The 14,890-nt window shown below is 49.0% G+C and overlaps 1 protein-coding gene across 17 annotated transcripts in view; it reads left to right on the top strand.

The window, feature by feature from the left end:
* The window catches only part of Mical2 (microtubule associated monooxygenase, calponin and LIM domain containing 2), a 215,014-nt gene that overhangs the window by 134,349 nt on the left and 65,775 nt on the right, over nucleotides 1–14,890 (top strand). For 14 of the 17 annotated variants that reach the window (XM_087211662.1, XM_087211661.1, XM_087211658.1 and 11 more), the window contains 2 exons: nucleotides 5,972–6,155; nucleotides 8,245–8,426. In XM_087211662.1, the coding sequence (XP_087067788.1) occupies nucleotides 5,972–6,155; nucleotides 8,245–8,426 (366 nt within the window). The remainder of the gene's footprint in view (nucleotides 1–5,971; nucleotides 6,156–8,244; nucleotides 8,427–14,890) is intronic. The other 3 variants (XM_087211659.1, XM_087211665.1, XM_087211648.1) reach the window with 1 other exon arrangement.

Here is a 14,890-nt window from a genome sequence, read left to right as displayed (position 1 = left end):
CCATTAGCATGTAAAGTCTCAGAGGATTCTCTAGAAAAGTAGCTTAATTAACTGTTCAGTTTAGTTTTCCCCTTCCTACTTGGAGATTTTGATATTTTTTTTTGTTTTGGTTTTCTTGGTTTTGATATTGCATTCTACATCAGTAGTGCTCGGTAGAATATTCTTCAACCCAGAAACACTGCATTGAAGACTTAACATTTTGAAAGTAAATTAATAGGATTAAATATTAAATGTAATTTCCTAGTACTAATATGTATATATGCATAAATACACATAAAATATACATATAATGTCCATAAGAATACAATGTACATAAAAATACAATTAAATATTGATTAAGTTGTGGGATGATAATTCCCCAAGTTTTGAAACCTCTAAGAGAAAAAACATGGGAAATTGAAAACAGCATATAACAGTAAAAATTAAAATATTAACTAAATAGACTGGGGGAAAAATCTGAATGAAATAATAACGGAGTTCATTGCCACGGATTTAAAGAGTTCCTTGAAAGAAGGTTTTCACAGCACTCTGATGATGTAAGAGATTAATATTTAGTAAGTGATAACCCAGAGGTAAATGGGAAAAGGCTGGGAACAAATAACTCCAACTTAAGCAAATTTAAAAAAACAAAAAGGAAGTGTTTACAAAAACTGTTCTTTCTTGGCATTCAGAGGAACAAATTAATTATGCTGCATGCTGAATCAGGAAGGAAAACGGTGGAGCAGACTATGAAACAGTATGAACTCTGCACTGAATAAAAGAAAAGTGAAACAGTCTTTTCCTGGCAAGCAATATGGCAATGATTCTTAAGATCTAGAAAAGGGCTCTGACCTCCTGGCCCAGGAACCCTAGGACAGGGAATTTATCCTAAGGAAGCAATCCAACAGAAGAATCAGTCTCTGGGCAGCTTGCATATGAAGGAGGACAGAGAGGTCAATCAGAGTGGGTTGGCTGTGCTCCTTTATTTCTGTGAGTGCGGAGATTTTTACATCTTTGAAAAATTTTCTAAAATGAGTGAAAGATATTTCTGCTTCCTTCGCTGTCCCAGGCCCACTGTACACGGCCCATGTTTTCTCTGTGCCTGGAGCTGGGCCAAGAGTTTAGTGTGCTCTCCCCACTGCCGCTTAGCGCTCCACCTCCTCGTGGCAGCCTGGAGGTCAGGCTGATGTCAAGAAGATCCGATGAGAGTAGCTTATTTGTAGGAGAGGCCACAGCAACATCTTCAACTGCAAGGAGCAGAGAGCACCCGGGCCCAGGCTCGGAGCCAGGTGCCTGCTCTTCATGGGACCTTGTTACGTGGTAAGGGCCTTGGACGTGGCTGAAGTCCTGGCTTGGAAGCCTTGCACTTTGTTCTGACCCAGAGGCACCAGGTCAGTCCCCCTGCAAACTGGGACTCAGGAGGCATCTAGAGTAGGGTTTTGTGAGGGCGGAGCTGGTGAGCTTGCCCGTGCCTGGCACCCAAGGCAGCCAGGATTGCAGGGAGCACTTTCCTGACTTGGTACCAAAGGGGTGCCCAGAAGGACTTTCTTCAGTCATTTAAGACCAGCAGGGACTCAGGCACCTGGCAGGACAACTTCAGGTTAGGGACAGACAGGTCCCCAAGCCCTGTAAATGGCACCATCTGCTTCTCGAGTTCTCTGATTTCCCAGAGGCAACCAGTCGCCCCCTCAGACACCCAGGCCTCAGCTCAGGAGCCCCCAAGCTGGACCCTTCTCTCCCCACCACACCCCTGTCCCTACTGCCATTGATGGCTTCAGGCAGAGTCTGAGTCACAGAGCAGCAGCCAGGGGGAGACAGGAGTGGCGCTGTGGGTGCACAGTGAGGTGCCTCACTTGGGGCAGCCACGGGGACAGCGAGCAGCTCTGCATCAGCGACAGGCATCGGCTGTAGTGGCGCCCCGCACTGTGCCAGTCAGGAGCACTCCCTGGGCTCCACTTTCTCCCATTTGCAATGATGGGATGGGATGGTCTCCTTAGGGCTGGGCAATAACAGGGATGAGGGACGCAAAGTGCTGGACAGCATGGGCCAGGTGCTGAGCTGGTGTTGCTTGGCTGTGGTCAGGAGTGCTGTGTGTGGACAGGAGCCCAGGGGAGAGGAGTCTGGGAGAGGAGGTCTGAGGAGCGTGTCCTCCTGGGGTGGCGCTGGCAGGAGGGCGTGTCCTCTCCATTAGGGTTGTTGCCTCAGCAGGCTGGCAGGATGGCCTGGGCAAGGCCCAGCCTCCAGCACCGTCTCTGCCTCTTGGTGTCCTGACCTGGCCTCTCCATTGATGTCCAGCTTTCTCTGTGGTGACACTGGCCTGCCCCTATGATACCCAGGGACCGTGGGTCAGCTATGCCCTCTGCCTCTCCAGGAGCCCTGGCTCCATCTCAGCTCTGCTGGCAAAGCCAGAACTCTCTGGAGGGGAGGAGGAACAGGACCTCTCATGAGACAGATCTTATCAGGGCCCTGAGCTGTGTGGGCTGTGGGTCTGGTCCCACGCAGCCTGGCTCAGCTCGCCTGCGCCTCATGTATCCACCTCATGCTGCCAGCTGCCCCAGCTCCATCCTTCTCCTCCCCTTCCTGTGGATCTCCAAAGCCACCTCCCACTCTACCATTAAAGTGACCTTGCATGGGGCTAATCTGACAATGCCAGTCCCCAGTTTAAAGCAGGCAGTGGCTGCTCTTGCAGTGAAACCCTCTTTGCTTGCCATTCAGGGCCCTGGCTGGTTGGATGTCCAGGAATCATTTTGCACTAGTTTCTCTCACAAGCCCTCCTGCCCTTCAGCCACAAGCTTCCTATGCAGGTGACAGTTGTTCACCACCTTGCTTTTGTTCCAAAGCCCAGGCCAAAGAACACAGCCTCCCCTTCCCAAGCCCCATGTCCGCGGAGTGGAAGTCCCATTTCTCCCCCCTCCCATCTCTCTGCCATCTGACTCTTAGATGGCCTACTCTGTAATCTAGACGTCTGTGAACATGCCTTACCTCTCCTGCAAGACACAAAGGGATCGTTGAAGGCAGGGACCATGGTTGCTGACTCAGCTCCCAGTCCCAGCATAGGCCCAGGCCAGAGGAGGAGGGCACCGTAGCTTCTGTTCGATGCATACATTTTGGGCACTGGGCTCACAGGCACCCACATGCCTGCACTCGGATGCCAGCAGGTACAGAGTCAGATCTCTGCTACGGTGTTGGATCTGCAGGTCTAAAGGTGAGCTGTTGTGGCTCCAGGGCATGGACTGGCCCCAGGTCCACTCCTTGTCCCCTCACCCAGGGACACAGGCTAAGGGACAGCAGCCGTCTGGATCAAGCCTTTTACATAGTGACCCAGCAGAGCAGAGCGAGTCCGCTTACAGCCCCAGCTCTGGTCCCACCCATGAACCTCCACTGGTCCGAGCACATCTCAAAGCCCAGACTCACATCCATCGGGCAGGGGGTCGCACCCGCCTACACGAGGGAAAGGGTGCACAGTCACAGGACAAAGGGCAGCTCTGCTATGGGGAGCGAGTGGAGAACTGGAGACACTTGCCAGCCAAATCTCACACAGACACACAGATTCATTCCCCATCCTCTGAGGGGACACAGGACCATGTGCAGGAGCCTTAACCTCTCTGTGCTTAGGTTTCTCGGCAGGAGAATGAGGATAATAATAGTGCTTTCCAGAGTTTAACAGACTTAGGACATGAACTGAGTGCAAATAATTTGTGCTATGTCTTGAGCACACAATAAAAGTGAGCTGCTACTACTTTTCTTATCATCACCAACACCATCACCTCCTCCTCATCATCATCATACAGCCCAGTGTCCAGTCAGTTCTCAAATGCCTCCATCCCCAGGTGCACTAGCATAAAGCGTAGACATGTGCACACAAACAAGTATACACACACACACACACACTGGCTGAGTCTGCATGTGGGCAGGTTTTGTTTGACCTTATGATGTTTTTGAAGTGGAGACATTTCACATAAAAATCAGAATTTCTTGAGCTGTTTTCCCAAGCAGGAAGTAGAGTTAGGCATTGGTGACAACTCCCAGAGACACGGTGTGGGGAGAAGAGCAGCGGGTTCCGGTGTCTGCAGAGAGAACCCAGTGTTCCAGGGTTGTCTGAAAGGCTGGATGGCTGGGGAGCAATAGCTGGAGAGGATGGGAGCACAAGTGTCCCTCAGAGCAAGGAAGGGTTGGGGCTCAAGGGCTTCAGGAGAGCCCCGAAGCTCTGTGAACTGGATTTAGCAACAGCAGAGAACAGTCTGGATGGGGTGGGGGAATGCAGCATAGAGGATCAATAAAGAAGCAGAGAAAATGAACACAGTGGAATCTTCTGAGAAGATCGGGCAAGAGGAGGAAAAAGAGAATGGGCTAGGGGTGGGGCCTGTGATTTAAAAGGGGTTCTTAAAACAGGAGACTCTTCAGTGTACTTAAACACTGATGAGAAAGACCGGTAGGCAGAGAAGGTAAGAAGATAGGAAAGAGAGGAGCTCATGACCCTGTTGGAGGTGAGAACAAGCCGGGCTCAGTTGAGGTCTTTACCTCAGACTGAAACAGGGACACCTGCTGCACTGTGACCAGAGAAGGGGCCGCCCGTTGGTTAATGGCCAAGATGAGCTGGGATTCATTCATTCCTTAACTCATCCAACTGAGCACTGACTGTTTACCAGGCATAATTCTAACAAACAAAACAGACCGAAGTCACCGCTTAGTTTCTAGTCCTGAGAGAGAGACAATAAACACACTAAGGCAATAGTTGTCTAGTTTCTAGAAGGCTAGACACACGGTGAGCAAAACAAAGGGGGAATGGAGAGCAGGGGGTGTGGGGTGCAGTTTGCAGCAGGGGTCAGGGTGGCTCACGGAGGATGTGGCATTGGCCAGGGACCAGCGGCAGTGAGGGACCCCTGCACCAGGTACCTGGAGAGAGCGTCTGCTTGCAGACAAAAGAGGAGTGCAAAGGGCCTGCAGCAGCGCCCACCCAGAGTGCTAGGGGAACAGCAAGGAGGTGACGAATTGGAGCAGAGTGAGCCAGGGGAGGGCGAGGAGACAAGGTCGCAGGAGCCACTGCGCCTTCATGAAATAGGCCTCTTCAGCTCCACCCGCCTCTGAGTGCATGAGGAGCCACTGGTGAATTCTGAGCAGGGAGAGGTGACAAATTCCTGGTGCAGTTTGAAGGCACAGCCATCAAGATTTGCAGATGGTTTAGTGAGGAATAAAAGGAGAGAAGTTAAGGATGCCAGGAAGGGGCTGACCCGAGCCACTAGAGGCTGAAGTTGCTGTTTACCAAGCCGGGGTGGTGGTCGGGGGGGACAGCACAGGTCTCGGGGAGGTGAAAAGGAAGCGTTGAGGGGTCCGTTAGACATCCACGCGGAGGTGCCATATGAGTAGCAGGGTGGATATAGAAGTCCCAAGCCAGGGAACTCTCCAGGCTAGAGATGCAAATCTGGGAGTCATTGTGTATAGGGTTACAAAAGCGTTGAGCCCAGATAAGACCATCAGGGGTGTGAGTGTAGACAGAGGAGAGAAGAGGTCCTGAGATGGAGCCCCATGGCCTTTAGTGGTGGGCAGCAGAGGGCAGAAGCAGGGACCAGCCACATAGACCCAGCAGGAAGTTGAGGTGAGGAGGTGGAAGCCGGTAGAGCTGTCCTAGAGGCCCAGAGATTGTGTTCACTGGGTTGGATGCTGCTGATGCATCAATAAGACAAGAGCTCAGACATCACCCCCGTATTGAACAACAGGATGCAGGTGGCAGTTCAGAGGCTGGGGAGCCTGAGGGGGCTTCTGAGTGTTGCGGGACCCTCCCTCCCTTGAACAGGATGTATCTGTACCTTGCGTGTGGGAGGTGGAAGGTGGGGTGCTCCAGCAACAGCGCAGAGGATGAAAGGTCAGTCTGGGGGTATCCGGGTAGACCCCAGGCCTTGTCCCCCACCACCTCACCCAGACCCCTGGAGGATCAGGTGCCCTGCAGGGGCCCTTGGTCCCACTGTCTCCCTAGCCCCTGTTCTCCTCTCAGCAGATGCGCCCACCTCCCCTAAGAAGCCAAAGAGCATTGCTGAGCCACAGCCCAGTGACATGGCCAGTGAAGCCACCTCGCCCCTGCCCTCCGAATGGACCTCGGTGAGGTTCAGCCCTGGGGAGGACACCGTCGGGCAGGACGTACTGGCTGTGTGCATCTTGGTCGACTGCGAGAACAGCAGGTATGGCCGGGCTGGGGCAGCGTTTGGGATCTGGTCTTCTCTTCACTGGCGGGTGGAGAGTCCTCTCTGGGCCTCTTTTCCCATCTGTCAGTGGGAGCTGTGAGGATCAGAGAATGAACATACGTGTGGTGTGGAGAACAATGCCCAGCGAACCACAAGCACTGTAAGGATGAGTGATCGTTACTTCCTCAGGGAAGGGAGAGGCCCTAGCCCTGCTGTCTTCTCCCAGTGGTGCTTGTCATGTAAGGTGCAGCAAGGGATGCAGTGGGAGTCATCTGTCCCAGGAGGACTCGGGGGGCTCTCCCACTGGAAGATGGTGATGCATGGCAGTGACAAGGCCAGGATGGGGTATGGGGTAGGAAGCCCGGAGCCTCCAGGATTGCTTCTCCCAGTGCTGCCCGCACCACCTGCATCAGATCCCATTTATTAGAAATGCAGATTCCAGGGCTCCTGCAGACACACTGGTTCATTTAGGAGGCCGATAAACAGCAAGTTGCTGATTAATCCCCCAACTCAGGGCACTCAGCAGCCACCAACACGAGGCAAAGTCCTTGCTCTCACTCATGTTAAGTAGACAGCTAGTAAGCAAAGAAGCATTTACCAAGAAAAATATCATGTCACATACGTGCCAGGTAGAGGAAGTAAAGGTGTGTTATAAAGAGTGACAGGTCAGCGACCTTAGACTGGGTGGCCAGGAAAGCAACTGTGTCAGTTATCGATTCCCACGATAATGCAGAGTAACAAATCAGCCCCGAAGTGAATGAGTGAACCCAGTGATTATGCCCTGTGTGGCTCGGTGGGCAGAATGGATTGTAGTGGGCTCATGGGAGTTTTATTTCCTGATCAGCTGGGGCAACAGAGAGCTATTGGACCAGGATTCTCATCCTCCATCCAGCAGTCTAGGGTTGCTCAACAGGGGACCTGCACCCATTTTTCTGCCACTTGAATCCCTGCCAGTTACTTACAACCGTGTTAAATACTCCAGAATATCTTTTCTACCCCTTGCCCATTCTTGAGGAGGAAAGCAGCATCTTAGTGCCTGAAGTTTTAGGACCAAGTATGAGCTTATCTGGCTCCAGAGAGCTTGGGAGGTATGCCCAGGGATGAGGACAAGTGAGATCAGCCTTCGTGCAAGTTGTTCATTGACATTTGCTGGGATCTTCCTCCTATCAGATCCAAGCTGCATCAGTCTGCTTGGGCTGCCATGACAAAGTACCCAGACTGGAGGCATAAACAACAGGCATTATTTCCTCACAGCTTTGAAGGCTGTCAGTTCCTACGCAGGGCCACAAGGGAAGGGTCTGCCCCAAACTCTCTCCTTGGCTTGTAGACGGCCATCTTCCTGCCCACACAGTGTTTCCTTTCTGTGCATGTCTGTGTCCAAATTTCCTCTTTGTATTAGTCAGTTTTCCCATTGCTGGGACACAATACCTGATACCTACAATTTAAATGAGGAAAAGTTTCATTTGACTTATGGTTCAGAGAGTTCAGTCCATGATCAGCTGGCTCCAAGGCAGAAGCATCATGGTGAAGGACACATGGGAGGGAAGCTGCTCACTCCATGGCAGCCAGGAAGCAGAGAGACAAGGGAGGAGCTGGGAAGGGAGATACACTCTCCAAGGTCATGTCCCCAGTGACCCAGCTCTTCCAACCAAGCCCTACCCCTACACATTCAACTATGAACTCATCAATGGAGCCAACCACTGTTAAGTAGAGCAGCCCCATGATCCAACTGCCTTTCAAAAGTCCCACCTTTGAACACATGAAGTTTTGGGGGGACATCTAAACCATAATACTCCTCTTATAAGGACATCAGTTACAGAGGATGAGGTCCTACCTAATGACCTCACTTTACTTAATTACCTCTTTAATGACCCTATCGCTAAATGCAGTTACATTCTGAAGTACTGGGGCTAAGACCTCAATATATGAATCTGGGAGACATAATTCAGCCACAACGAGGTCCAAGGCTGGAGCCTAAGCAGACAGAAGCTAAACCTCTGCCTTACTCCAGGAGGCCTTAATGGGGCAGATGCAGGGTAGGGGGTGCTAGGACTGCTGGCTCACCCACCTCTCCTTCCTCTTCCAGCTCCGACACAGAGTCTGACTATGGTGACAGTGAGGGCCCCAGCACCAAGCCCTGTGAAGAGAGACCCCAGCAGCCAGAGTCGCTGCCTCTACCTAAGCCCCTCTTCCGGCACAACTCCCTGAGGGAGCCTCTGACCAGGGCAGCCTCTCCACAGGGCCCTGAGGAGCCACACGCTGGGCATGGTGAGCAGAAGGTCCACCATGCTTCTTTCTGGGACAGTCAGGTGCAGCAGAGACCCTCATTAACCAGATTTTCCTCATAGGGGTCCAGGTGACAGAAGGGCACCCTTCAGGCTCAGGGGCCACAGCAGAAGTGGGTGTGAGGGGTGAGGACCCAGACCTGGCATCTTTCCCATGAGAAGCTTTGCGGTCCTGAGTGAGACGACATCAGAGGGGCCTGGTCAGCTGTTAGGTGTCGTAGTCAGTAGAGATAAGCAGGCCCAGTCCCTCCGGCCTGGAGCAGTTTCCCTCCTGACTCCTCTCTGGGTATTCCCTCAGGGGCCCCTCCGGACCCCAGGGAAGGGACATGGGCCCGGTCAGTCTCCTGGGACCACTGGGCTCATGCTGATGGGCACGTGGGGCTTGTGGAATGCTCCCAAACTTTACCTACACAGTAAAGAGTGCACTTTCAATGAGTATTGGGACTTTTCCTACACATGGCCCCATTTCATCCCAGTGAGGTACTAGTATGAAGCTTCTTTTGCAAAAGCAAATGGACCATACTTTCCTGAGGAGTCTGACTTCCAGGTCATCTGACTTCCAGGAGGGACTGGGAAGAGACAGGCTAATAGAATCTTACCCACAAATTAACCACCCTCGGCACCATCTTGGTTGCCCTGTGCAATCTGGAACTCAACTTGTCCTGCACTGCCCTCTGGTGGCCAAGAGCAGACTCTCCCTTGGTCGTTCAGCGGTGGTTTCCCAGGAAGACCAGGGCTGGGGCCAGAAAGAACTCATAAAATATTTGTAAGTCCTGGAAACTCTGAATTTATCGTCCATGTGGGCCTTTTTAAAGAAAAGGTAGGTTGTCATAAAACACGTTTTAAGTACTACCTGTAGGGCTGTCCAGAAAGGCTCAGCACAGGCAGTGCCTCTGGTTACCGTAGCCCTTGGTACTGTCTTCCGTCTTTCTGGGCTCCAGTTGCCCATTCACAGTATGAAACCTGCCGGTCCCTTATCCTCTTCCTGTTTCTCCTCTCTGCTCCACAGCTATAGGATGTCAGGCAACAAGGAAGATATAAAACAAATACATGTCTGTGTGTATGAAAACTGAAGCCTTTGAATTGAGGTTAGCAAAGCCAGTTTACGAGGCACAGACTCCAAAGAACTAGACTCTAGCTCTAAGCGGCCAGTGTTGAAATGCAAACCCAGATGAATATTATTCTCATTGTCCAAGAGGAGAATAACTATGTATTCAGTAGGTCTCCAAGGACACACAGCTTTTCATAGAGCTTAGGTCCAGAGAAAGTTTGCAGCTTGTGTGTCAAGTAGGTAATGCTAATGATCATGTCTTAAACAATAGCTCCTCAGAAAATCCAGCCATCCTTTCCCGGAGGCTGTTTCTTGCAGCACCCCTTGGTGGCAGGTGCGGGCCTGACAGCAAGTCAGGATCCCGTGAGTCATGGGCTTGGGCTACACAGACTAAGGCAGCCAGGCCAAAGCATTTGGCTTCTGACAGTCTGTTTAACTCTAAAGGAAAATATAGAGCAGATAAAGAAGTGGATACACTGTGTGACTTCCAAATAATCGTTTGTTGATTTCATCTTTATCAACTGGGGTTTTGATTATTGATAGGCCACATTATAAGGTTAAAATCTCTGGTAATGGTGAGCTAGTGGTTCTCTCAGGTAATCCAGGGTTGATATCATGAATGGAAATTATTGAACTCCCTTAGCCACGGTTGTCATCTGGAGTAATGTCTCAGAGGTGGGTTTATAGAAGGCCAGACCAGGGCATGGCCAGACCTGGTTTGTGCATCTGTGCTCCTACAGCATGTCCATGATGGCCCAAAGGAAGAGGAAAACCACATGAGATGAATGGATAAACAAAAGTAGCATATCCATTCAAGAGAATATTATTCAACCTTCAAAAGGAATGAGGTTTTGATACATGTTACAACACAGATAAACTCTGCAGATACGTGTAAAGTGATAATGTGTGAAGCTAGTCATAAAGAGACTTGAAGCAGGTGCCTAGAGTAGTCAAATTCATAAATAGTGGAAAGAAATGGTGGTCACCAGGGCTGGAGGGAGAAGATAATGGGGGTCACTGTTTAATGAGTAGAGTTTCAGTCTGAAACATGGGAGAAGCTCTAGAGATGGGAAATAGTGATGGCTAAACAACGGTGTAAGGCACTTAAAGCCATTGAATTCCATGGTTTCAAGATCTGCAAAGCCGCAGGTGGATGAACACATGGGAAGTGTGCTGTGCATGCAAGCTCCATGCCTCTCCCCCTCCCTTGCTCTACGTACTTCTTTTTGGTTGTTCTCAAATTGTAGCTTTTTATAAAACACTGATAAATGTTTAAGAAGTGGCTTAATGGTACTTTTTATGTTACGTTCATTTTGCCACTGTTTAACAAGAGATTTCCTAGACGGCCTCAGCACCTCGGGGAACCTCTCGCATCGAAGTTCTGTAACCCAGAGCACGCCCAAGATGAGGGTGTGACACATAACTATGCAAGCCATAGGACACCTTCCCCTAAAACATCTCTGTAATAGTCAGCTTTCCATTGCTTTGCCAAAATGCCTGAGATAAACCACTCATACAGAGGAAAGGTTTATTTTGCTCTCGGTTTCAGAGATCTCAGCCCTTGGTCACTTGGCCCTATTGCCATCATGGTAGAAGCACACGGCGAAGGAAACTGCTCACCTCTGGGCATCCAGGAAGCAGAAAGAGGGAGAGGTCAGGGTCTTGATTTCCCCTTGCAGGCAGCACCCTCACTTCCTTTCCATCCCACCTCCTCAGTGTTCTTCCACCACCTCCCAGTAGCACCACTGGCTGGCCATCAGTCTTTAAGACAGGGGCCTTTGAAGGCCATTTAAAATCCAAACCACACCAATCCAGTACTTAAGAGACATATTCCGGGATCCCCACAGAGACTCTGAGTCCTTGAGGGTCTGCACTGGGTGTAAGCAGCCCAGGTTCCCTAATGCAGGTGGGCAAGTCTCACATTTTGGGAATCACAGAAGGGCAGCTTCCTGGAGGATCCCCCGGGGTGAATTAATTGTGATGTGCGTGCCCAAGCAACTAAATGGATGCAGCTAGTGCATTGGATTCTGGAACCGAAACCAATTAGATTTTGGAGGGCAATCTGCCCCTAAATTATTCTGGCAAGGAAGAATTGGTACTTATCCATTTTTTCCTGGCAATAATTTAACAACAGGATGGCCCAGTGGCATATGGAGGACACCAATAGTTCGTAACAATGAAATGAGATCATCAGCACCATATGGTAAAATTCTTACCCTCTTTCTCATTTTGCACCAGGTCATGCACTGAGCTCTCCAAAAGTGCTTCTTTAAAGTAAATATCAAGTAAATAAATACACATAAAGCATAAGCTGAAAGAATGGAACCAGCCTAGCTTTATACTGCTCAGAATTACTAGATCAACTCTCTACTACTCACCCTATTGTTCCTGTTGTGGTAAGAACATGTGCATGTGGACCCCATAAACACCAGTAATGGAAAATCTTTCCTGAATTGTAGCCACTTTTAATAGGTTCCATTCCACAAAGTTAAAAGTGGAGGAGGAGCAATCAAAGCTTTAAGAACTCTTACATTTGTGTGAGTGATTCCTTCATTAGGTGTCAAGAGGAAGTGGCAGTGCTTAAGGCCTGCCTGCTCCTCATGAAAAACTCCCAGCCAGGGAAACCAAGCTGTAGACCTTGGTGGACTGCCCATCTGGCAGCAGGAAGGTGGGGGGCTACTCTGTACCCGTCCACAGTGGCACCTCCTAGACCCTTGGGCCTGATCTTGAGAGTGATCTGTAGGACTGGAAACCCACCAGGCCACTCCAACACAAAGCATCCCCAATGGGCAAAGGGAGAAGGGAGCCAAGGAGCTAAGGAGCCAAGATCTTGTTCTAAGAAAAGAACGCTCCAGGACATGGAGTGGAGAATCTAGGACTGGAGGAGTGGGGACCACACTGGCCCCAACGGATTCGGGGAGCTCTGTGTCAAACCCACCTCGTCCCTTTCTCCCTTCTCCCTCTGCCAGATCTCCCATACACCGTATGAGCACCCAGATGTGCAGGGTGGTGCCCATTCTCTCTTTCAGGCTGTGATGGAAGCACAAGGCCGGAGATGGAATCTGAAGGTGCTGCCTGGCAACAGGGTGCATTTGAGTCCCGATGCCCACTCTCATGCCCCAAGGGCCAAAACTCATTTTCTCCCACAGGCGATATTCATTTTGCTAAGCTAATTCTCAAGGCACAGCTGGGCAGAGGGGCTGTCAGTGGGAATTACATAGTGTCCCACAAATGCATTTCCAATGGACCAGGTCACAAGGAGGGGGCTGGCAAAGGATTGTCCAGCAGCTCAGTTAAAACCAGTTTCCAGGGCTTGGGGGCTCTGGGTGAGGGAAAGGAAGGCAGAAGATAACTTTCTGCAGGTTCGTGGCTCTAATTAGAGCAGGTTCAGTTTTTATTATATGTATGGAACATTGCTGTGAGGTCTCAGCTTTAAAGAATGGTTTCGAACATTAGCCACAGCAGTTAGACAAGAGAAAGAAATAAAAGGAGTAAAGATAGGAAAGGAAGAAGTTAAACTGTCATTATTTGCTGATGATATGATACTCAACATAAGACCCAAAAAACTCTGCCAAAAGACTTCTAAACTTAATTGACAGATTCAGTAGAATAGCTGGATATAAGGTCAACACTCAAAAAATAATAGCCTTCTTTTACACAAATAACAGAGAACCAACCATCCTCACTGGAGGAAAGATAGCCTCTTTAATAAATGGTGTTGGAAAAACTGAATTTCAACCTGCCAAAGATTAAAGCTAGACTCATATTTCTCACCATGCACTAAACTAAGATTGAAGTGGATTAAAGATCTAAATATTAAGACAGAAACACTAAACTTGCTGGAAGATAAGTTAGGTAGAACTCTTGAAGACATTGGCATAGGAAAAGACTTTATGAACAAAACCTCAGTAGCACAAGAACTAGCTAAAACAGTCAACAACAGGGTGAAGAGACAACTCACAGTGTGGGAAAAAATTTTCACCTGCTGTTCCTCAGACAAAGGACTACTATCTAGAACCTATAAAGAACTTTAAAAAAATCAGACCCCCCAAATTTAAAGACCCAATTCAAAAATGGGCATCTGAAATGAACAGACATTTCCCAGACAAAGAAGTAAAAGCAGCAAATAAACATATGAAAAAATGTTCAACACCACTGGTCATTCCAGAGATGCAGATGAAAACAACACTGAGATTCCACCTCATCCCAGTAAGAATGGCTGCTATCAAGAAATCAACCAATAACAAATGCTGGCGGGGCTGTGGGTAAAGAGGAACCCTGCTCCACTGCTGGTGGGAGTGCAGACTGGTGCAAGCATTGTGGAAATCAGTATGGAGATATCTCAAAGAACTAAGGCTAGAGGTCCCATTTGATCCAGCTATTCCCCTGCTCAGTATCTTCCCCAAAGAATTAAAAGAATCATACCACGGCAATATATGTGCACCTATGTTTATAGTGGCACAGTTTGTAATAGCTAAAGCTTGGAAACAGCCCAAGTGCCCATCAAGTGGAAACTGGATAAAGAAGATGTGGGGGTTTTTTATAAAATGGAGTACTACTCAGCCATAAAGAATGAGAAAATGAAAAAAGGGGGAGGGGCGGGGATTTAGCTCAGTGGTTTCGCCGCCTGCTGCACAAGCGTAAGGACCAGAGTTCAATCCCTGGTACCAAAAAAAAAAAAAAAAAAAAAAAGAATGAGAAACTAGAGACATTTATAGCTAAATGGATGCACATTGAGGCGATACTCTGAAGTGAAATAAATAGGACACACATGTGTAAATACCAAATAGTTTCTCTGGTGTGAAAAACTGAAAGTGTAAATAAGGACTAAAAGGAATAATTGATAATGTGAAATAGGAAGAAAAGGTCCAAAGGGGTAGGGGAAGTGGGAGGGGTAAGGGAAAGGAAAAATTATGAGAAAGGGAAACAAAGTCATTGTAAATAGGGAAGGGTGGAGGGGGTGAAGGGAGGACAGGAAATGGGGAAAAAATAAGAACCAAGATACATTATGTAAAGGTACAAGCACCCAATGATAAATGTAAATGTAGTGTATACCTAAAATGTACCAATAGAAGAATGTAAGGGGGGAAAAAAGAATGGTTTCGATCTAAAGGAATGCATGAATATATACACGGATGTTGCTTTAGTTACTTTCTCATCAATGGATCAAAATACCTGATACCTATAACTTAAAAGAGGAGATGCTTATTTTGGCATACATATTCAGAAGTTTCAGTGCATGGTTGGCAGGCCCAAATGCAGATACAGCATGGTAGAAGGGCCTGGTGCAGGGGAAAGCTATTCATGTCATGGTGAGCAGGAAGCAGAGAGAGAAGGGAGAGACGGGGAAGGAGATATACCTTCCAGGTCTCACCTTCACTGTGACCCACCTCTTC

This window comes from Heterocephalus glaber, unplaced genomic scaffold, assembly GCF_053883595.1.
Source record: "Heterocephalus glaber isolate CG9 unplaced genomic scaffold, H.glaber_assembly_v1.0 deba00001428, whole genome shotgun sequence".
Taxonomy (NCBI): Eukaryota; Metazoa; Chordata; class Mammalia; order Rodentia; family Bathyergidae; genus Heterocephalus; species Heterocephalus glaber.
This window is presented reverse-complemented; position numbering and strand designations above follow the sequence as displayed.